General features: G+C 42.0%; 1 protein-coding gene across 2 annotated transcripts; it reads right to left on the bottom strand.

Annotated features, from left to right (window-relative positions):
* Window positions 1–4143: 4143 nt before the first annotated feature.
* On the bottom strand, window positions 4144–21564 carry GFI1B (growth factor independent 1B transcriptional repressor). Of its 2 annotated transcripts, XM_070758491.1 has the most exons (7): window positions 21355–21564; window positions 12956–13106; window positions 11507–11665; window positions 9798–10036; window positions 7155–7292; window positions 6095–6260; window positions 4144–4866 (listed from the first exon to the last, which is right to left on the bottom strand). In XM_070758491.1, the coding sequence occupies exons 2-7, from the start codon at window positions 13071–13073 to the stop codon at window positions 4688–4690; spliced, it is 999 nt and encodes a 332-aa protein (XP_070614592.1). In that variant the 5' UTR covers window positions 13074–13106; window positions 21355–21564; the 3' UTR covers window positions 4144–4687. The 2 variants fall into 2 exon arrangements, with proteins under 2 accessions (XP_070614592.1, XP_070614593.1); XM_070758492.1 differs by lacking the exon at window positions 11507–11665 and having other exon boundaries at window positions 21355–21547.
* Window positions 21565–22605: the final 1041 nt, after the last annotated feature.

The following is a 22605-nucleotide window of genomic DNA, read 5'->3' as shown; positions in this document are numbered from 1 at the left end:
TAAAACTTCCTGCTCTTGAAAGATAGTTTGCTTTGGGCATAAAGGAAGGAAGCATGCTGGGTTTTTTTTAAAGCAGTAGCCAAAAATGAAATGAAAGCCACAAATTTGGGACAGGAGATAAGTGAGCTCGCTTGGAAATGATCTGGAAAAAAACCCAAAAACTTTCTTGTAAGCTGTTTGTACATCATGTCTAGGGCCCCCACATATAATGACACACACACACACACACACACACACACACACACCGGTATCGTTGAAGCCCACTCTGTGAGCTTGGCTAAACCCATCATCCATTACTCTTCCACCTAATCCCTGCCTCTTCCCCATTTCAGTCCAGCAAGCAGCAAATATGGAATTGTAAGGGTAGCACAGCCAGTAAGGCAGTTGTCATTACATAAATTATCTTTTTAAATTGTGATATCTTATATTGGATTATTAGCCTCTTGGACTATTCCAGAGGGAAGAAAAATATATTGTAAATAAAAAATTAAGAATTTTTTGTTTCCTTTCCTTGTTTACTTTCCTCTTCTTTCCTTTCCTTTCTCCTCTCCTCCCCTTCTCTTCCCTTTCTCTTTTCTTCCTTTCCTTTCTCTTTCCTTCCCTTCTTTTCCCTTCCCTTTTTCCCTTCCCCTTTCTTTTTCCTTTCCTTCCCATTATCTTTTTTCTTTTTCTTTCCCTTTCCTTCTTTTCCTTTCCTTCCCTTCCCCTTTCATCTGCCCTTTCCTTTTTCCTTCTTTCCCTTTCATCTGTCCTTTCCTTTCTCCTTCCTTTCATTTCCTTTCTCCTTCCTTTTATTTCCTCATCCTTTCCTTCCCATCTTCTCTCCCCTTTCTCCTTTCTCTCTTCTCTTCTATTAGATTTTACTATTATGATCAAAATTCTTCATTAAAACGACAGGCCAGGGGATGGGATGGGGAGGAAAGAGCAAAGCATTTTGGAGAGATTTGTCATTTGTCTTTCACTCTCACCACGGCTGTCAATCTGCCTGCTCGGAGGGGAAGAAGGAGACTCATCTCATTCAGACTGTGGTTGATAAGACTGAGGCTGACCTATCTTGCCCTGGGAGCTGGTCCCTCTCCTCCCAAACAGGCGTTCTGACCGTTGACAGCCGGCAAGGCCCGATAAACTTATCACTCCAAACACAGGTCATCAACCCAACCCCTCGATGGCTTCAGATTTGCAAGCTGCACTTTCCCACATCAATCCTCTTTGCTTTGCCGGCTTTTTTCAACAGGGATATGTGTATATATATATAAAAGGCAAAATGAAGCTTATGTTGTAAACTTAGAATGAGAGTTTAATGTAAATAGATACTAATATCCATGGTAAAAGAAAATCAAAAATCATTTGACTTCTCCTTTCTTTCTTTCTTTCTTTCTCTCTTTTCTTTTCTTTTTTTCTTCCCCTTCCTCTTTCTTCTATCTATCTATCTATCTATCTATCTATCTATCTATCTATCTATCTATCTATCTATCATCTATCTCTTGTCTGTCTGTCTCTTTCTCTCTCTCTTTCTTTCTCTTTTCTTTCCTTCCTTCCTTTCCCCCTTCCCCTTTCTTCTATCAATTGATTGATTGATTTCTCTTTCTCTCTCTTTCTTTCTCATCTTCCTTTCCCTTTTTTCTTCTTCTTTCCATCATTCCCTTTCTTTCTCTTTACTTTTTTCTCCCTCTTTCCCTTCCTCTTCCTTCTGTCCTTCCTTCCTTTCCTTTTTTCTTTCTTTTTCCTTTCTCTCTCTTTCTCTTACCCTTCTTCCCTTCCAAGCTTCCTTCCTTCCTCACTCAGCTTCTTTCCCATTCCTCAGTTTTTTCTCTTCTCTTCTTTCTTAATTTTAACTTCTTCTTCTTGGTTTCCATTACTTTAAAATCTATTAAAGTTATTTTAAAGGTGGGGGGGAGGATAACACACGCCATATTTCAGGACCCCTGGTTCTGCTCCACTTTCAAAATCTTCCACGGGACCAAAAGTTCACGCGTGGGAACCTGTGCCCTTCTCCTTTCTCAGAAGAAAGCATGCAAATTCGAATCCCACCTCCAACAACACTTCTTTTGTCGTTCGCCCCCCTTAACGATCCCACAACTTTTGACAGTTAACCAAGACAAGACCTAAACCGATGCCAAAATCTCATCCGCAGAGAAACCAGTTCTCCGAACTCTGCTTCTCCTGCGCAAAACACCTCCTCCCCGCCTCTGACAGCGATCTTTGGATGGCCTGCTTTGGTTAGCAAATCAGGGCCATGCAAAGTGATGGCCAGAGGGCCCTTCCAGGAAAAACAATGCGTGTGTCTTTGTGTATTTACTGTTACTCCTTTCCGCTACCTTCCCCTAACAAGCTGTCGATGGATTACCGACAGGCGACAGTTCACTCAATGCCTGTTCAAAGTTACAATGCCACTGGGAAAAGGGACCCATCATCCACATCTGTTGGAAATGGAATAAATAGAATAGAATAGAAAAGAAAAGAATTTTATTGGCCAAGTGTGATTGGACCCACAAGGAATTTGTCTTCGGTGCAGATGCTCTCAGTGTACATAAAAGAAAAAGAGACATTTGTCAAGTATCATGTGGTACAACACTTAATGATTGTCATAGGGGTCAAATAAGCAATGAAGAAACAATCAGTATTCATAAAAATCTTAGGATGCAAGCAACAAGTTACAGTCATACAGCCCCAAGTGGGAGGAAAAGGATGATAGGAATGATGAAAAAAAGTAGTAGAATAGAAGTGCAGATTTAGTAAAAAGTCTGACAGTGTTGAGGGAATTATTTGTTTAGTAGAGTGATGGCGTTCGGGAAAAAACTGTCCTTGTGTCTAGTTGTCTTGCCGTGCAGTGCTCTGTAGCGACGTTTTGAGGGTAGGAGTTGAAACAGTTTATGTCCAGGATGCGAGGGGTCAGTCAATATTTTTCCCACCCTCTTTTTGACTCATACAGTATACAGGTCCTCAATGGAAGGCAGGTTGGCAGCAATTGTTTTTTCTGCAGTTCTGATTCTCCTCTGAAGTCTGTGTCAGATAGATGGATGGATGGATGGATGGATAGATAGATAGATGATAGATAGATAGATAGATAGATAGATAGATGATAGATAGATAGATGATAGATAGATGATAGATAGATGATGGATAGATAGATGATAGATAGATAGATAGATAGATAGATAAATAGATGATAAATAGACAGACAGAGAGACAGACAGATGATAGACAGACAGACAGAAAGACAGCAGATGGTTTTATGGGCTATGCTTAGGTCATGTTTAAGGTGACGACGTAGTTCTAAGCTTTCTAAACCCAGGATTTATTGGAGGAAATACTGGAGGAAAATTAAAAATTGGGTCAAGGAAATAACAGGGCAAAAGATTGAAATGAGGCCAGAATTATTTCTTTGGGGAATAATAAAAGAAAATGTCAGAAATTTACTATAGTACACAACATATAAACAGCAGCGAGAATCACATTTGCGCAAAATTGTAAGAAAGAAACGAACCCCTCGAACGCAACGATTATTTTAAAAAAGGTGCCAGAACGCGCAATTTTCATAGCTCAAATTGTTTATTAACAGCAATTTATTTATTTATTTATTCGGTTTTTATGCCGCCCTTCTCCTTAGGCTCAGGGCGGCTTACAACATGTTAGCAATAGCAATTTGTTGACTTCATTTCCCCCCCCAGGAAACAGAGATTCAAACAGAGGCAAAATCTTGATATCTTTCTGCAATGGATCATGTAAATCATGGATAGTGATGGAAATACCCACGAACACCAGATCCTTTGTCTTCCACCAAGGAAACCTGGTGTCTGATTTGGTTTTTATGGGTAGCTTTGCAGATTTGCCTTTCCTATTCAACCCAGGGATATCTCCTAAACATTTCCCCTTAACTTAGTCTTCGAACATTGTTGTATTACAAAGCTCAAAGAAACACAATCAATCCAGATTCTTTCTTTCTTTCTTTCTTTCTTTCTTTCTTTCTTTTTCTTTCTTTCTTTCCTTTCTTTCTGTCTTTCTTCCTTCCTTCTCCTTTCTCTCTTTTTTCTTTCTTTCTCTCTCTCCTTTTCCTTTTTTCTCTTTTCTTTTTCTCTCTCTCCTTCCTTTCTTCTTTCTCACTCTCTTTTTTCCTTCCTTCCTTCTTTCCTTCCTTCCTTCTTTCTTTCTTTCTTTTTTTCTATCTTTCTTTCTTTTTCTTTCTCTTTTTGTCTCTTTTCTTTTTCTCTGTCTCTCTCTTCCTTCCTTCCTTCCTTCCTCTCTTTCCTCTTTTTTCTCTCTCTCTCCTTCCTTCCTTCCATTCTCTCTCTCTCTTGCCCTCTCTCTCTGACTTTGCAAACCAATTCGAATCTTTGCTCCTTTGTGCTCCACATATCTGCTTGGTGAAAGAAAAGGAAAAAAAATAATCTTTCTTAAAGGCGTTATCATCATCATCATTAATATTATTATTATTTCTCTACCATTCTTAACCCAACGGGGCTTTTTATGGGCTAAAGGCTTCCACGGTGGTCAATTCAATCGGAGATCTACCCCCCAGTGGGTGGCGCCAAGGCCCAAAGAAGGTGGGGTCAGAAGCAAAATGGGCGGAGCTAGAGCCAAAATGGGTGGGATTTGCCATCTGGGCCAAAGGACTGTCTGTAGCGCTTGGGCTGCACAGTTTCTGACCATCCGCTGCAGCTCGTTCCGCAATAGGGGATTCTTCTCCTCACTTAAGACTGTGCTGGCTTTCTCGGTGACGCCGCAAATCCACCTTACGTTGGAAACCTCTCCCGCACAATTCACAGGTGAACGGTTTGAAGCCGGTGTGCTTGCGGCTGTGGGTGATGAGGTTGGAGCTTTGGCTGAAGGCTTTGCCACACACCTGGCACTTGTGTGGTTTTTCCCCTGGGCGAGAAGAGAGAGGACGGAAACGTTCAGGATGGAATGTCCCTAAACCTAACCCTATCCCATTCATACGTGTGCATTCATATTACACATAGGCACAGAAAAATATACATTATCTACTATATAAAATGTATGTGTACTGTATATAGAAACATAGAAACATAGAGGTCTGATGGCAGAATAAGACCTCCTGGTCCATCTAGTCTGCCCTTATACTGTTTCCTGGATTTTATCTTACGATGGATATATGTTTATCCCAGGCATGTTTAAATTCAGTTACTGTGGATTTATCTACCACATCTGCTGGAAGTTTGTTCCAAGGATCTACTACTCTTTCAGTAAAATAATATTTTCTCATGTTGCTTTTGATCTTTCCCCCAACTAACTTCAGATTGTGTCCCCTTGTTCTTGTGTTCACTTTCCTATTAAAAACACTTCCCTCCTGGACCTTATTTAACCCTTTAACATATTTAAATGTTTCGATCATGTCCCCCCTTTTCCTTCTGTCCTCCAGACTATACAGATGGAGTTCATGAAGTCTTTCCTGATAGGTTTTATGCTTAAGACCTTCCACCATTCTTGTAGCCCGTCTTTGGACCCGTTCAATTTTGTCAATATCTTTTTGTAGGTGAGGTCTCCAGAACTGAACACAGTATTCCAAATGGGGTCTCACCAGCGCTCTATACAGCGGGATCACAATCTCCCTCTTCCTGCTTGTTATACCTCTAGCTATGCAGCCAAGCATCCTACTTGCTTTCCCTACCGCCTGACTGCACTGTTCACCCATTTTGAGACTGTCAGAAATCACGACCCCTAAATCCTTCTCTTCTGAAGTTTTTGCTAACACAGTTTTTGCTAACACATATGTACACACACACATGCACGCACAGCTTTTCTAAAATTATACACATTCAACCTCATTTACTGCGATAGGAAAAACAGACCCAGAGTCCAGAAGGGGGAAAAAAGAAAAAAAAATCAAACGTTTTCTACCGGTTCTGCCTACCTGACCAAAGTTTTTTTCTACCGGTTCCGTGTACCGTAATTGATTAATTTTTAGCCCATCCTTTGCCGTGGTCCCGTCCTGACTGTGGTTGCAAAAGTCGAGGACCAGGCGCAAAGCATTCGTTCTCCTGAAGCGAGGCTTTCTGCGATGCCGAGGGGCATCGGAGCCCCTTCCTCGAAGGCTTTTGCACTGCCCCCCCCTGGAAAAGCCCCCCCCTCTCACCTGTGTGAATGTAGGTGTGTTTCTTCATGTCGGACTTCTGATGGAAACGTTTCCCGCAGTATTGGCAAGGATACGGACGGGTGTCGGAGTGGATCAGCAAGTGAGTGGACAAGGTGGACGACCGTTTGAATGTCTTTCCGCACATTTTGCACTCGAAGGTTTTCTCCTGGGAATCGGGACAGCGTGGGAGGAGCGGGGTGGTAGAGGTTATTTGAGGAAGGGGATATTATAGCAGGAGGAGGCCTGAGAATGTTACCTAGCTGGGTCATGAAACGTCTACAAAAAACCACCAAGATCAGAGACCACCAAGGACCCCACAGTCCTCCCTCTCCTCTTCTATTGTACAGACCCCCACTCACTCCTAGCACTGATGATGTTACCTAGCTGGATCATGAAACGTCTACAAAAAAACCACCATGAGAGCACCACGATAATGTAATGTAATGTAATGTAATGTAATGTAATGTAATGTAATGTAATGTAATGTAATTTAATTTAATTTAATTTAATTTAATTTATTAGATTTGTATGCCGCCCCTCTCCGAAGACTCGGGGCGGCTCACAACAACAGAAACAGTACGAATCCAAAATTAAAACAATTTAAAACCCATTAATATAAAAACAACCATGCATCTCATACAAACCATACATAAACCGGAAACGGCCCAGGGGAATCAATTTCCCCAGGCCTGACGACAGAGGTGGGTTTTAAGGAGCTTGTGAAAGGCAAGGAGGGTGGGGGCAGTCCTAATCTCCGGGGGGAGTTGATTCCAGAGGGTTGGGGCCGCCACAGAGAAGGCTCTTCCCCTGGGTCCCGCCAGACGACATTGTTTCTTAGATTTATAAGCCACCCTTCTCCCAAAGGACTCAGGACGACTTCATTTCAACCCTGAGCTACAAATAGTCTCCTTTATTGGCCAGCCTTCTAAGGCCAATTATAGGGAGGTATTTTAATGGCTGTATTTATTCGACAAGGCAGGCGAGCGGCATTCTGGGCACCGTCTTCTTCCGCGAAAGTTTCGTTTCCCCCCCCCCTCCACTCTCCAACTTCCCGACTGACCTGAGAATGGATGTTGGTGTGTTGCTCCAAACTGACAGCGTGGCCAAAGGTTTTCCCGCAAACGCTGCAGGCAAAGGGACGGGTGCCGCTGTGGGACCTTCGAACGTGGACTTCCAACCCGTGTGGGGTAGAGAATATCTAGAAAAACAAAGGTTGTACAGGCAATAAAACTCACATTGATGAAGTTTACGGGTCTACGGAGAGGGGCGGCATGCAAATTTAATACATAAAATAAAAATAAAAATAAAATTTGCAGCATCCCCAGGGTGCTTAACCACGGTGGCAAAAAACCCAACCGTAAGACGGGACAAAAGTCAGTTAACAAATGTTTCGTTTAGCAACATTAACTTCAGGCTCCATCGCTGTCATAGGCTGAGGACTACCTGCGCACTCCTATGTTTATTTACCCGTCTTGTAGGGCTACAGTATTATTATTATTTTATTCACAAAAAACAGTAATACACAGCAAACGAGATTGATATGCTGGGTTTCGTATCACAATGTCATAAGCCGAACATATCACCATCATTATTATTATTATCTTTCTTATTGGTACCCTTATTATAAATAATTATTATTATTATTATTATTATTATTATTATTATTATTATTATTATTATTATTATTCTGTTGCTTTGCAGGTAGAGTGAGAACTTTCATCCCAGAGACAAACCCCTTGTGTACACTGAGAGCTTTCGTACTGGAGACAAACTCCTTGTGTACACCAAGAGTTTTTGCTTCACATATGCACTGAGAGCTTTCATACCAGAGAAAAAGTCCTTGTGTACACTGAGAGCTTTTGTACCAGAGACAAACTCCTTGTGTATACTGAGAGCTTTTGTACCGGAGACAAACTCCTTGTGTACACTGAGAGCTTTCGTACCGGAGACAAACTCCTTGTGTACACTGAGAACTTTCGTACCGGAGACAAACTCCTTGTGTACACTAAGAGCTTTCATACCAGAGATAAACTCCTTGTGTAAACTGAGAGCTTTCATGCCAGAGACAAACTCCTTGTGTACACTGAGAGCTTTCTTACCAGAGACAAACTCCTTGTATACACTAAGAGCTTTCATACCAGAGATAAACTCCTTGTGTACACTGAGAGCTTTCATGCCAGAGACAAACTCCTTGTGTACACCCAGAGCTTTCGTACCGGAGACAAACTCCTTGTGTACACTGAGAACTTTCGTACCGGAGACAAACTCCTTGTGTACACTAAGAGCTTTCATACCAGAGATAAACTCCTTGTGTACACTGAGAGCTTTCGTACCGGAGACAAACTCCTTGTGTACACTGAGAGCTTTCTTACCAGAGACAAACTCCTTGTGTACACTGAGAACTTTTGTACCGGAGACAAACTCCTTGTGTACACTAAGAGCTTTCATACCAGAGATAAACTCCTTGTGTATACTGAGAGCTTTCATGCCAGAGACAAACTCCTTGTGTACACTAAGAGCTTTCGTACCAGAGACAAACTCCTTGTGTACACCCAGAGCTTTCGTACCGGAGACAAACTCCTTGTGTACACTGAGAACTTTCGTACCGGAGACAAACTCCTTGTGTACACTAAGAGCTTTCATACCAGAGATAAACTCCTTGTGTATACTGAGAGCTTTCATGCCAGAGACAAACTCCTTGTGTACACCCAGAGCTTTCGTACCGGAGACAAACTCCTTGTGTACACTGAGAACTTTCGTACCGGAGACAAACTCCTTGTGTACACTAAGAGCTTTCGTACCAGAGACAAACTCCTTGTGTACACCCAGAGCTTTCGTACCGGAGACAAACTCCTTGTGTACACTGAGAACTTTCGTACCGGAGACAAACTCCTTGTGTACACTAAGAGCTTTCGTACCAGAGACAAACTCCTTGTGTACACTGAGAGCTTTCGTACCGGAGACAAACTCCTTGTGTACACTGAGAGCTTTCATACCAGAGATAAACTCCTTGTGTACACTAAGAGCTTTCGTACCAGAGACAAACTCCTTGTGTACACCCAGAGCTTTCGTACCGGAGACAAACTCCTTGTGTACACTGAGAACTTTCGTACCGGAGACAAACTCCTTGTGTACACTAAGAGCTTTCTTACCAGAGACAAACTCCTTGTGTACACCCAGAGCTTTCGTACCAGAGACAAACTCCTTGTGTACACTGAGAGCTTTCGTACCGGAGACAAACTCCTTGTGTACACTGAGAGCTTTCTTACCAGAGACAAACTCCTTGTGTACACTAAGAGCTTTCTTACCAGAGACAAACTCCTTGTGTACACCCAGAGCTTTCGTACCAGAGACAAACTCCTTGTGTACACTGAGAGCTTTCGTACCGGAGACAAACTCCTTGTGTACACTGAGAACTTTCTTACCAGAGACAAACTCCTTGTGTACACTGAGAGCTTTCGTACCAGAGACAAACTCCTTGTGCATCTAATCACACTTGGCCGAATAAGATAATCAATTCCAGTGGTTCTCAAACTTTTTGCTTCATCACGGACCCTTTTAAATTCCTTTTGAGGCCACGGTCCATGGTTGCAACACGCACCCCCAAGACGTAACTCAAGATTTAAATCATAATGTTTCTTCTAATCGTTGTGGAGCCCGTCTGACAAACTCAAACTTCTGTCCCAACCTCTGAACAACTCACTTTGTTACATATGACACAGTGGTAGGTCTCCAGTTCAGGTGAGAACGGCATACTGTAATCGAGAGGCAGGTCGGAAGCCGGAAGCATGGGGCTGCCGTATAGATGAATGGAGTGCTCCAGCATGGTGGAAGTCATTGATCGGTAGCTGAACGGCGGGCGGAAGGCCCTCCAGGCAAAACTGGGGCTGTAAAACGCGGGAGCCTTCGCCTCTTGAGGTTTTAAAGCCGGGATGGACACCTCTAAAACAACAGGGGAAAAAACCATCAGAGAACAATCTCACACTACTTACCAGAGCTTACAAAACTTTTGCCAGACCCATCCTCGAATACAGCTCATCTGTTTGGAACCCATATCGCACCTCAGACATTAACACCCTTGAAAATGTCCAGAGATACTTCACCAGAAGAGCCCTTTACTCCTCCACTCGAAATAGAATACCCTACGAGGCTAGACTTTCAATCCTGGGCCTAGAAAGTTTAGAACTAGGATGCCTAAGTATTGCCCACAAGATCATATGCTGCAACGTCCTGCCTGTCGGCGACTACTTCAACTTCAACCACAACAACACAAGAGCACACAACAGATTTAAACTTAATATTAACCGCTCCAAACTTGACTGTACAAAATATGACTTCAGTAACCGAGTTGTCGAAGCGTGGAACTCATTACCAGACTCCGTAGTGTCATCCCCAAACCCCCAACACTTTACCCTTAGATTATCCACGGTTGACCTTTCCAGATTCCTAAGAGGTCAGTAAGGGGCGAGTACAAGTGCACTAGAGTGCCTTCCGTCCCCTGTCCTATTGCTCTCCTTATACCTTTCTTCTATTCCTATATCTCTTCTTCTATTCTTTCATTGATATGTTCTATTCCTATATCTTCTCTTCTATTCTTTCTTAGATATATTTTACTATGAGTATCTCCTCTATAACCTTCATCATGTATTTTACTATGTGTATATAGATATATACCCACTAAAACCCTCATTGTGTATTGGACAAAATAAATAAAATAGGCTATTGGTATAGGCTATTCGCGAAGTTCGAACCCGCGAAAATCGAGGGAACATTGTATATCGCATGATTCTCTGTGGCGGCCGCGGCCCTCTGGAACCAACTCCCCCCAGAGAGTAGAATAGCCCCCACCCTTCTTGCCTTTCGTAAGCTTCTTAAAACCCACCTCTGTCATCAGGCATGGGGGAATTAAGATATTCTTTCCCCCTAGGCTTCCACAATTTATGCATGGTACGTTTGTATGTATGATTAGTTTTAAAATAAGGGTTTTTAGCTACTTTAGTATTGGATTGTCGCATGTTGTTTTTACCATTGTTGTTAGCCGCCCCGGGTCTATGGAGAGGGGCGGCATACAAATCCAATAAAATGAAATGAAATTAATGAAATGAAATTCTTGACGAATGTATCTTTTCTTTTATGTATACTGCGAGCATATGCGCCATGACAAATTCCTTGTGTGTCCAATCACACTTGGCCAATACAGAATTCTATTCTATTCTGTTCTGTTCTAATCTAATCTATTCCGTTCTATTCTATTCTATTGATAACCTTTTCCTTATTGCTTCCATGGTCTGTGCTACAAGGAATATTGTTGGTGTGCATTGTAATGAAGGTTGTTCCATTGGGTGTCCACCACAGATATTCCTTTATGGGGTGTGAGGGGCTGCATGAAAACCCCAGCCAAAGATTGCTCACCTGGATTTGGGGGCTCTGGTGCTGCCGGTGTTATACCCCGACCAGAAAAATGTGGTTCTTTGTCCTTCGGGTGATCCCGTTCTCCTTCTGGAGAACAGAGTGGTGGACTATCTACCTGGAACGGCTTGTTATCTTCCAGGATGCTGTCATCAGAAATAACTGTAATGTCAAAAATGATTTATTTTTATTTTTATTTATTTATTTAGTCCAATACACAATGAGGGTTTTAGTGGATATATATCTATATACACATAGTAAAATACATGATGAAGGTTATAGAGGAGATACTCATAGTAAAATATATCTAAGAAAGAATAGAAAAGAAGATATAGGAATAGAACATATCAATGAAAGAATAGAAGAAGAGATATAGGAATAGAAGAAAGGAATAGGAGATATAGGAGAGCAATAGGACAGGGGACGGAAGGCACTCTAGTGCACTTGTACTCGCCCCTTACTGACCTCTTAGGAATCTGGATAGGTCAACCGTAGATAATCTAAGGGTAAAGTGTTGGGGGTTTGGGGATGACACTACGGAGTCTGGTAATGAGTTCCACGCTTCGACAACTCGGTTACTGAAGTCATATTTTGTACAGTCAAGTTTGGAGCGGTTAATATTAAGTTTAAATCTGTTGTGTGCTCTTGTGTTGTTGTGGTTGAAGCTGAAGTAGTCGCCGACAGGCAGGACGTTGCAGCATATGATCTTGTGGGCAATACTTACGGTAGATCTTGTTTAAGGCGTCTTAGTTCTAAGCTTTCTAGGCCCAGGATTGAAAGTCTATTTTCGTAGGGGATTCTGTTTCGAGTGGAGGAGTAAAGGGCTCTTCTGGTGAAGGATCTTTGGACATTTTCAAGGGTGTTAATGTCTGAGATGCGATATGATCGACAGGTGAAGCGTTCAATATCAAGACAGGTCCAGATAATCCTCAGGGAGAGATTTGGGCAGGACAAACACCCTTGTCGCTAAAACTAGACAGTCAACCCTGCCAGATAAATTAGACCAGGGGTAGGCAAAGTTGGCTCTTTTGTGACTTGTGGACTTCAACTCCAAGAATTCCTGAGCCAGTCATGCTACCTCAGGAATGCAATGTCCTTAAATTGTACTAAAATATCCCTAAGGAACAATTGTGGCGATAAATGCATTTCTCCGAAAAGCTGAGTTCCGTGGTTTAGTGGTGGCTTAAGAAAAGTGACATCCCAAAAGAATATTTTGGGACTGACTTTCCTTTGCATTTGTTGAGACAGAGAGAGAGAGAGAAAGACAGAGAGGCAGAGAGAGAGACAGAGAGACAGAGATAGAGAGAGACAGAGAGACAGAGAGAGACACAGAGAGAGACAGAGAGACAGAGAGAGAGAGAGAGATTTGCACAAAAACAGAAGAGGTTTTCTTCTATAAGTAAATCCAGCACACTTTCCAGATTTTCTGGGCGGTGAAATGCTCCGACTTACCGTCAGAGTAAGATGGCGAGGTTCCTGTATCCCACCTTGGCACCAGGATGCTGTCATCCACTGCACGATGGTGGGATGAATGAACCTTCCTATTTTTCACTAAGAATGAGCGTGGCATCTCCCGTTCACCTCGAGATCCGAAAAAGGTGAGCTGTAAAAAAGAGAGGAGGAATGGAGAATTATCAACTTGTCTTCCATCTCTCTTTCTCTCTCTCTCCCTCCCCCCTCCCTCCCCCTTTCTCTCTCTCTCTTTCTCCCTTTCTTTCTCTTTCTCTCTCCCGCTCTCTTCCTCTCTCTCTCCCTCCCTCTCTTTCTCCCTCCCTCTTTCTCTCTCTCTCCCCTCTCTTTCTCTCTCTCCCTCCCTCTCTCTTTCTTTCTTCCTCTCTCTCTCTCTTTCTCTCTCCCTCCCTCCCTCTCTCTCACCAACCCGCCTCTAAATCTTTGCAGGCTCATCTAAACAAGCCATTTATTATCAACTTCTCTTCCATCTCTCTCTCTCTCTTTCCCTCCCTCTTTCTCTCCTCCTTCCCTCTTTCTCTCTCCCTCCCTCTCTCTTTCTCTCTCTTTCCTTGTCCCTCCCTCTCTCTTTCTCTCCCCTCCCTCTCTCTTTCTCTCTCCTCCTCCCTCTTTCTCTCTCCCTCCTCTCGCTTTCTTTGTTTCCCCATCCCTCCCTTCCTCTCTCTTTCTCTCCCTCCCTCTCTCCCTATTTCTATCTCTTTCTTCCTCCCTCCCTCTCTCTCTCTCCCTCTTTCTCTGTCCCTCCCTCTCACTCTTTCTCTCTCTCTCCCACCTCTTTCTTCCTCTCTCCCTCCCTCCCTCTCTTTCTCTCTCCCTTCTCTTTCTCCCTCCCTCCCTCTCTCTCTTTCTCTCTGTTTCTCCCTCCCTCTCTGTTTCTCCCTCTCTCCCTCTCTCTCACCAACCCACCTCTAAATCTTTGCAGGCTCATCTACACAGGCCATTAATATCTTCGCAGGGAGTCCTTGTTTAGCAACCGGTATTGCAACAGCACAGAATATACTGATGTGATCAGAATTTGGGGCACTGACTGATATTTAGGGCGGTTGCAACTTCACAGCCGTGTCCTTAACTTAAAACAACTGCAGGGATCCACTTAACAACCGTGGCAAGACAGGGCGTAAAGCGGAACAAGACTTCCTTAATAGCTGTCTTGCTTACCAATGGAAACGTTGGCTCAGTTGTGGCTCTTATTTCCTCCGAACGTTTCGCCCAATCTATGCAAAACTATAATAAACTGGAAAGTAATAAACCATTTCCTTATTTGCATGAATGTTTGTGTTTTCTCTTATGGTGACACCATGCAAAAATGACACAGATACAATTCTAGTGTTGGTTACCGGGGGGGGGGGGGGAATACAGCCTCAATTTTAGCTTTTGGGGATATTATTTTTTTATTCCCAGATTGGTTAAAGCAGTGTTTCCCAACCTTGGCAACTTGAAGATATCTGGACTTCAACTCCCAGAATTCCCCAGCCAGCATTCGCTGGCTGGGGAATTCTGGGAGTTGAAGTCCAGATATCTTCAAGTTGCCAAGGTTGGGAAACACTGGGTTAAAGGACAATGGCTATGAGGGTTCATACAAGGTTCACTTTCACCCTCTTTTATATTATCACATGTCTATTTTTCTTCTTATGTATTTGTGTATTGGACAAATGAATAAATAAATAAAATAAATAAATAAATAAAAGCTCAACTACTGTAACACTCTCTACATGGGGCTGGCTACCTTTGAAAAGTGTTTGGAAACTTCAGATCGTGCAGAATGCAGCTGCGAGAGCTATCATGGGCTTTCCCAAATATGCCCATATTACACCAACACTCCGCAGTCTGCATTGGTTGCCGATCAGTTTTCGGTCACAATTCAAAGTGTTGGTTATGACCTATAAAGCCCTTCATGGCACCGGACCAGAATATCTCCGAGACCGCCTTCTGCCGCACGAATCCCAGCGACCAGTTAGATCCCACAGAGTGGGTCTTCTCCGGGTCCCGTCAACTAAACATGTTACTTGGCGGGACCCAGGGGAAGAGCCTTCTCTGTGGTGGCCCTGGCCCTCTGGAACCAACTCCCCCCCAGAGATTAGAATTGCCCCCACCCTCCTTGCCTTTCGTAAGCTACTTAAAACCCACCTCTGCCGCCAGGTATGGGGGAACTGAGATACGCTTTCCCCCTAGGCCTTTACAATTTTATCCATGGTATGTCTGTACGTATGTTTGGTTTTTATAATACAGTAATGGGTTTTTAACTGTTTTAGTATTGGATTATTGTTATTATATGCTGTTTTATTGCTGTTATTAGCCGCCCTGAGTCTGCGGAGAGAGGCGGCATACAAATCCAATAAATAATAAATAAAATAAAATAAAAACCTAGCTTGTATGCCTTATCATGCTGGGTAAAGAACCAGCCACTGGTTAAGCTTGCAAACTCCGTGGCTAGTTTATTTATTTATTTATTCGATTTGTATGCCGTTTCTCTCCAAGGACTGGGAGCGGCTTCCAACAACAGTACAATTTACAAATCCAATATTAAAAACCAGAACATATTAATAAGCCCTTATTAAAAACAATCACACAATTCAGCAAACCATACATGGCACCGAACCAGGTTATCTGCGAGACCGCCTGCTGCCGCACAAATCCCAGCGTCCGGTTAGGTCCCACAGAGTTGGTCTTCTCCGGGTCTCGTCGATTAAACAATGTCGTCTGGCGGGACCCAGGGAAAGAGCCTTCTCTGTGGCGGCTCCGACCCTCTGGAATCAGCTCCCCCCAGAGATTAGGATTGCCCCCACCCTCCTTGCCTTTCGTAAACTTAAAACCCACCTCTGCTGCCAGGCATGGGGGAACTGAGACATCTCCCCTTGCCTATTAGTTTGTGTATGATATGACTGTGTGTATGTTTTTATATATTGGGGTCTTTTGCTTTTTAGACTTTTTAATGTAAAACTGTTATTTTAGATTTTAATTATTAGATTTGTTATCATGTATTATTTTTTTCACTGTTGTGAGCCACCCCGAGTCTGTGGAGAGGGGCAGCATACAAATCTAAATAATAATAATAATAATAATAATAATAATAATAATAATAATAATAATAATAACAACAACACATAACTCGGAACAGCTGGGGGAATCAATTTCCCGATGCCTGGCGGCATAGGGGGGATTTCAAGAGTTTGCGGAAGGCAAGGAGGGTGTGGGGGCAGTCCTAATCTCTGGGGGGAGCTGATTTCACAGGGCCGGGGCCACCACAGAGAAGGCTCTTCCCCTCCATCCCGCCAAGCGACACTGTTTTGTCGACGGAACCCGGAGAAGCCCGACTCTGTGGGACCTAATCGGTCGCTGGGATTCGTGCGGCAGAAGTTACAGCCAGTGAAGGGCTACTACCACACTGTGGTTGTGGCTTATGCAGTGGGCTGTAACCAGGGGTGGGGTGCATTTTCTTTCAACTTCTTTCAGTGCAAATTGGATACTATGGGGTGGAGCTCCATTTTCGCTACCCCACTGCGTCCCCGTCCCCCAGCCCTCGCAGAGTTGAATGACTGAACTGTAGCTCTCCTTTGAACAAACCCTGGCTTGTCCAAGAAACCATGATTCAAAGACGCAAATCCCCGCCAGATCGGAAAGCAAGAAGCAGCGTGGGAAGAATATGCCCTCACCAAATTTTGATAAGTAAAAATTTATCATTGACAAGTGGTCAGCCGCTGTCTGATAAGCAATGAAATTAATTGAATTCACACCCACACCCACACTGCAATAAGGACAAAGGTCCCTTGCAGAGTTGAAGAAATGTGATCCAAATTTGGAGCATTTGAACAGCGCCTTGGGCAGGCTCAGGTTCGAATCATGCGATGATGTGAACTGCTTCAACTGATCTATGCAATATTTATTTTATTTATTGATTGATTGATTTTGTCCAATACACAATGAGGGTTTTAGTGGGTATATACATAGTAAAATACATGATGAAGGTTATAAAGGAGATTGGTTATCACCTATAAAGCCCTTCATGGCACCGGACCAGGGTATCTACGAGACCGCCTTCTGCTGCACGAATCCCAGCGACTGGTTAGGTCCCACAGAGTCGGCCTACTCTGAGTCCTGTCAACTTAACAATGTCATTTGGCGAGGTCCAGGGGAAGAGCCTTCTCTGTGGCAGCCCCAGCCCTCTGGAACCAACTCCCCCCGGAGATTAGAATTGCCCCCACCCTCCTTGCCTTTCGTAAACTCCTTAAAACCCACCTCTCTCGTCAAGCGTGGGGGAACTGAGACATCTCCCCCTGCCTATGTAGTTCAAGTGCATGATATGACTGTATGTATGTTTTTTTTATATTGGGGTTCTTTGCCTTTAGATTTTTAAATGTGTAATTGTTATCTTAGATTTTAATTATTAGATTTGTCAATATATATTGTTTTTGTCACTGTTGTGAGCCGCCCCGAGTCTGCGGAGAGGGGCGGCATACAAATCTAATAAATAATAATAAAATAATAATAAAAATAATAATATCTAAGAAAGAATAGAAGAGAAGATATAGGAATAGAACATATCAATGAAAGAATAGAAGAAGAAATATAGGAATGGAAGAAAGGTATAGGAGATATAGGAGAGCAATAGGACAGGGGACGGAAGGCACTCTAGTGCACTTGTACTCGCCCCTTACTGACCTCTTAGGAATCTGGATAGGTCAACCGTGGATAATCTAAGGGTAGAGTGTTGGGGGTTTGGGGATGACACTATGGAGTCCAGTAATGAGTTTCACGCTTCGACAACTCGGTTACTGAAGTCGTATTTTTTACAGTCAAGTTTGGCGTTTAAATCTGTTGTGAGCTCTCGTGCCTTGGTAGGTTTTTATCAAGCAGGCAAACATTCAGCAAATGGAAAGAGAAAACTTTTCCTGTTGAATTTGGACCTGCCGTGTCATTTTGTGGGATATGCTATTTGCAGTTTTCCAATTCCAGCCTCTACTACTCAAAAATACTTAACTCTTCCAACCCGAGTCCCCTATTGGAAACAAGCTCCAACCTCTGTGTCCTCAAGACACAGAGAAATTTTTTTTAATCTCTCCTTCTCCATATGCTTATCTCTGCTTTTCCTTCCTTTCGCCCACCGCAACCAACTTTTAAAATTCAGTCAGATCTTGCATGCTTTTTAATTTTGGAGAAAGCTGCTTATTGGCTAATGTTGAAATATACCGGCTGGTTTTGCCAGCGAGTAAACGGAGGAAAGTAAGCTAGGAAAATGTGCTCTCTCGAAATTGGGGGTGTTCTTGCAAATGTTTCATTACCAAACTAGGTAACCTCATTACCTTCGGAACCGCCTGCTACCGCACGAATCCCAGCGACCGATAAGGTCCCACAGAGTTGGCCTTCTCCAGGTCCCGTCGACTAAACAATGTCGTTCGGCGGGCCCCAGGGGAAGAGCCTTCTCTGTGGCGGCCCCGGCCCTCTGGAACCAACTCCCCCCGGAGATTAGAACTGCCCCCACCCTCCCTGTCTTTCGTAAACTACTCAAGACTCATTTATACCGCCAGGCATGGGGGAGTTGAGATAGCTCTTCCCCCTAGGCCATTACAAGTTATGCATGGTATGTTTGTGTGTATGTTTGGCTTTATAATAGGGGTTTTTAGTTGTTTTTATTATTGGATTGTACATGTTGTGTTTATTGTTGTTGTTAGCCGCCCCGAGTCTGCGGAGAGGGGCGGCATACAAATCCAATAAATTATTATTATTATTATTATTATTATTATTATTATTATTATCAGTGCATTTGATAATGAACCATTTGCAAGAAAGCCACCAAGCTCAGAAAGCGCCAAGGACCCCACGGTCATCTTCCTTCACTCCACAAACCCCACTCTCTTCCAGCACTGAGCATGTTACATAGTTTGGTAATGAAACGTCAGCTGGTGAAACTGCATTCTTATTAAGATTGACTTAGTAGTAACAACCATTTGGTCCAAATACAATTTCGCATTTTAAAATTGGAAGACATAAAAGTTATTCCTTGCTTTGTGTGCATGCAGTAAAGCTACACAAGTTTAAACCATGTTTAACTTAGTTAAACAGTTAAGCAAACTGTTTGCCATCAGCATAACATGGTAGCCTTAAATCAAACACACTCATTCTTGGTTTAAGGAGACGGTCTACTCTAACTCCTCTAAAAGAAGGAAGGCTAGAGATTTTTCTTGGAACTGAATTTAGGAAAATTCAAGAAGTTGCATGGCAGAAATGGAAGACCAGTTTGTAAGGATAGAAATTCTGTGCAATTAAATCCACAGCTTGAATTTCTGCAAACCTGCCTTCACGCAAAACCAAGATATTACCAAATTGCATATAAACCCAACATTTGTATAGTTTAGTACAAGTTTGGTGCAAATAAGCAATCTGTTGCTAGTTCTTCAAATTTCATTTTTATTCAATTGGGGGTAAATAATTTTGTTTCCATAACATTGAATGTTGATTGTTCTTCTCTTTAACTCTTCCTTCCTTCCTTCCTTTCCTTCCTGCCTTCTTTTCTTTTTCTTTCCGTTTTCCTCTCTTTCTTATTTATCAATCATATGGCCTTAACTCTTATACCAAATATTATAATTTGTTAAATTGTTCTTCTCCTTAACTCTTCTTTCTTTCTTTCTTTCTTTCCTTTCTTTCTTTCCTTCTTTTCTTTTTCTTTCCCTTTTCCTCTCTTTCTTATTTATCAATCATATGGCCTTAACTCTTATACCAAATATTATAATTTGTTAAAAACCCTCCCTCTTTCTTCGCTCTTCATTCATTTGTTCTATTTTATTAGGCTGACTTGGTGTTTGCAATCATTTTGACTTTTACTTCTTGGTTCCTTGCGGTATCGATGCCCTAACATTTAATTTTAATTTTTACATTACCCAAGTTTATTCCTAATGAATGGTTTAAGAATTTTGCAACCCCCTTGGCTGTGCAAAATGCAAATAATACTAGAAACCAGTAATAAGGAGATGCAAAAAACTACACTTAACCCCACCCAAAGTGGCAACATTTATCAGATTTCAACTGCCTTGCACGAACACACTTTAAAAGCAGCTTTCACAAACCGTTCTGTTATATATATTTAGGAAAAATACAGGTAGACATCTGAATTTTCTTATTAAATTTGTTTCTCTGTATTGTACCTGTTAATGAACCAAATGGCCCAGAGTTCCACATTTCATGCTAAATCATTAAAGCAAACCAAGAATCAAGAATAAAATTAATTAAAGTTAAATCTAGGTTCTAGGATTAATCCTAGAACCTAGGTTTAAGTTACACGCAAGGGTTGGATATAGCAAAATTAATTGCAAAACTGGCTCAGTGCAATGGTTAGGTAGAGCAAATGTAACTGTAAGCCAATTGACAATAGTAAATGCTTTTAAAAACAAACACACCACAAATGTAAATAAACTATAGATGTAAATCATAATAAATAAACTCATAAAAGATTTGTCTCTCTGTTAGAAAAATGTAAACCACAAATAATAGTAAGTAAAGCTATCAGATTTTGAGCTGCAAAAATCCGAGTATGCTATGGAAAACTCTTTAGTTATCTTTTAATAATTGCAATTTTTCGCAGTAGCAGATTTAAGGCTTTTTTTAAAAAATCCAACATTGATTTACAAGCTATTTTTCTTTGCTTCAGATGCTTACGACTCCTTTGTCCAAATCAGTCTTTCTAGCAATCAAGCCAATGTTAGCCAAGCTATCAATGGTACAATATCCCTTCCTTCATTTGTTTTTTCCAAGCATTTTCCCATCTTCTGTTCCCAAAGGCTCCCAAAGCGTTTTACAAAATAAGGAAGATTAATTTGCTTCCCATCTCCACCCAAACCGGGGGACATGAATTTATTACGGAAGCGTCCAAAGATATCATACCTAGGACACAGCTACCTTCTTAATTATTGAGCGGGTGACTTTTACTTTTAACACAATTTTCTTGCAACTTCTTAAAAACTTTTTTTAAAAAATTGGAGGGAGAGAAAGAAAGAGACAGACACAGAGAGAGAGAGAGTGTGAGAAAGGGAAAAACTTTTACTTTTAATGCAATTTTCTTGCAACTTCTTAAAAGCTTTTTTTTAAAAATTGGAAGGAGAGAAAGAAAGAGACAGACACAGAGAGAGAGAGAGAGAGTTTGTGAGAAAGAGAGAATGTGTGAGAAAGAAATTGAGAGGGAAAGTGAGAGAAATGAGAGGGAGAAGTAGAGAAAGACAGAGACAGAGAGAGAAAGAGAGAGGGATTAAGATTGAGATTAAACTATCCAGGAAAAATATATTTAAAAAACCCCATTGCCTAATTGCACCAATTGTTCCTGTATTCTTAGTTCCTAATTGATCAGAGGAAAATTTAATTTTTTAAAAAAAACTTTGGGGAAGGAAAATCACCTGTTTGGAGGATGGTAGAGAAGTTTAGCCTTGAAAGTTGTCTTCCAAAAAGAGGAGGAGTGTGATGGTTCAGGTTTCTCTTAAGTGGCTTGTGTCTCTCTCTAGGTTTTCAACTTACACCCTCCCGTTATCTACCAAGGGTTGATCCCTTCCTCCGTCTACTTCACCCTTGGCTGTTCTCCCTCTCCCTACTGGGCCCTTGCATTCCCCTCCCTGATTTTTCAATCAGATTATTCGTGTCAAAATCTGGCCCCAGCCAATAAGGGAGCCAAACCCTGAAGAGCATTTGCTTATCAAAACAAGCCAGACTTCGAACATTTTTGCATTGCTCAATTTGCAGAAACCCAGAAGTTAGTTCTCGTCTTTGCGCCTTCCGCAGATTATTCGGTGCTTGGCTGTTTTGGTGGAGTGTTCTTTTGAGATTAGTGATTTTTTTTTTCTGGAAAAGAAGAAGAAAAAGGAAAAAAACAGTGAAATAATCATATCCACAACCTGCAAATAGGTTAGGAAAAAAGCTGACATTGGTGGTGGCTTGCAAAGCGATCCTTCATTTTTTTGATCTAACTATAAGATGCATCAAGGAATAAAACAATTGTATTCATTATTTATATTTAGAACATCAGAACAACAGTCAGAACGGTTGATCAGTGGAACAGCTTGCCTCCAGAAGTTGTGAATGCCCCAACACTGGAAGTTTTTAAGCAGATGTTGGATAACCATCTGTCTGAAGTAGTGCCTAAGCAGGGGGTTGGACTAGAAGACCTCCGAGGTCCCTTCCAACTCGTTGTTGTCATTATTATTATTATAACTTCAACCGTCATTAATCATTGCCAGTCAAATACTCTAGGTAATTTCTTTAGATAGGCCACTACAAATTGTGTGAACCCCGTTAATGGAGGTTTAGAATTTAGCCCTGGACAGATTACAAATACTGTACGTGCTTGACAAATAATAAAATAAAATAAGATATGAGGATTGCAAAACCCCTAAATCAGTGTTTGTCACTCCTGACAACTTTGCAGATGGGTGCGTACTGTCTAGGGGAATTCTGGGAATTCAAAACAATCTAGCAGTGCTTCAAATGACCTCTAGGGGGCAGCAAAGGCAAGAAATATATGAAGCTCTGTTGCCCTCTTGTGGCTAATCAGATATTTGCAACCTAGATCTGTTTAGTTGCAAGGGTAGGCAAAGTTGGTTCTTCTATCACATGTGGACTTCAACTCCCAGAATTCCTAACATGATTGGCTCAGG

The sequence above is a fragment of the Erythrolamprus reginae genome, chromosome 8 (genome assembly GCF_031021105.1).
Source record: "Erythrolamprus reginae isolate rEryReg1 chromosome 8, rEryReg1.hap1, whole genome shotgun sequence".
In the NCBI taxonomy this organism is placed as follows: Eukaryota; Metazoa; Chordata; class Lepidosauria; order Squamata; family Dipsadidae; genus Erythrolamprus; species Erythrolamprus reginae.
This window is presented reverse-complemented; position numbering and strand designations above follow the sequence as displayed.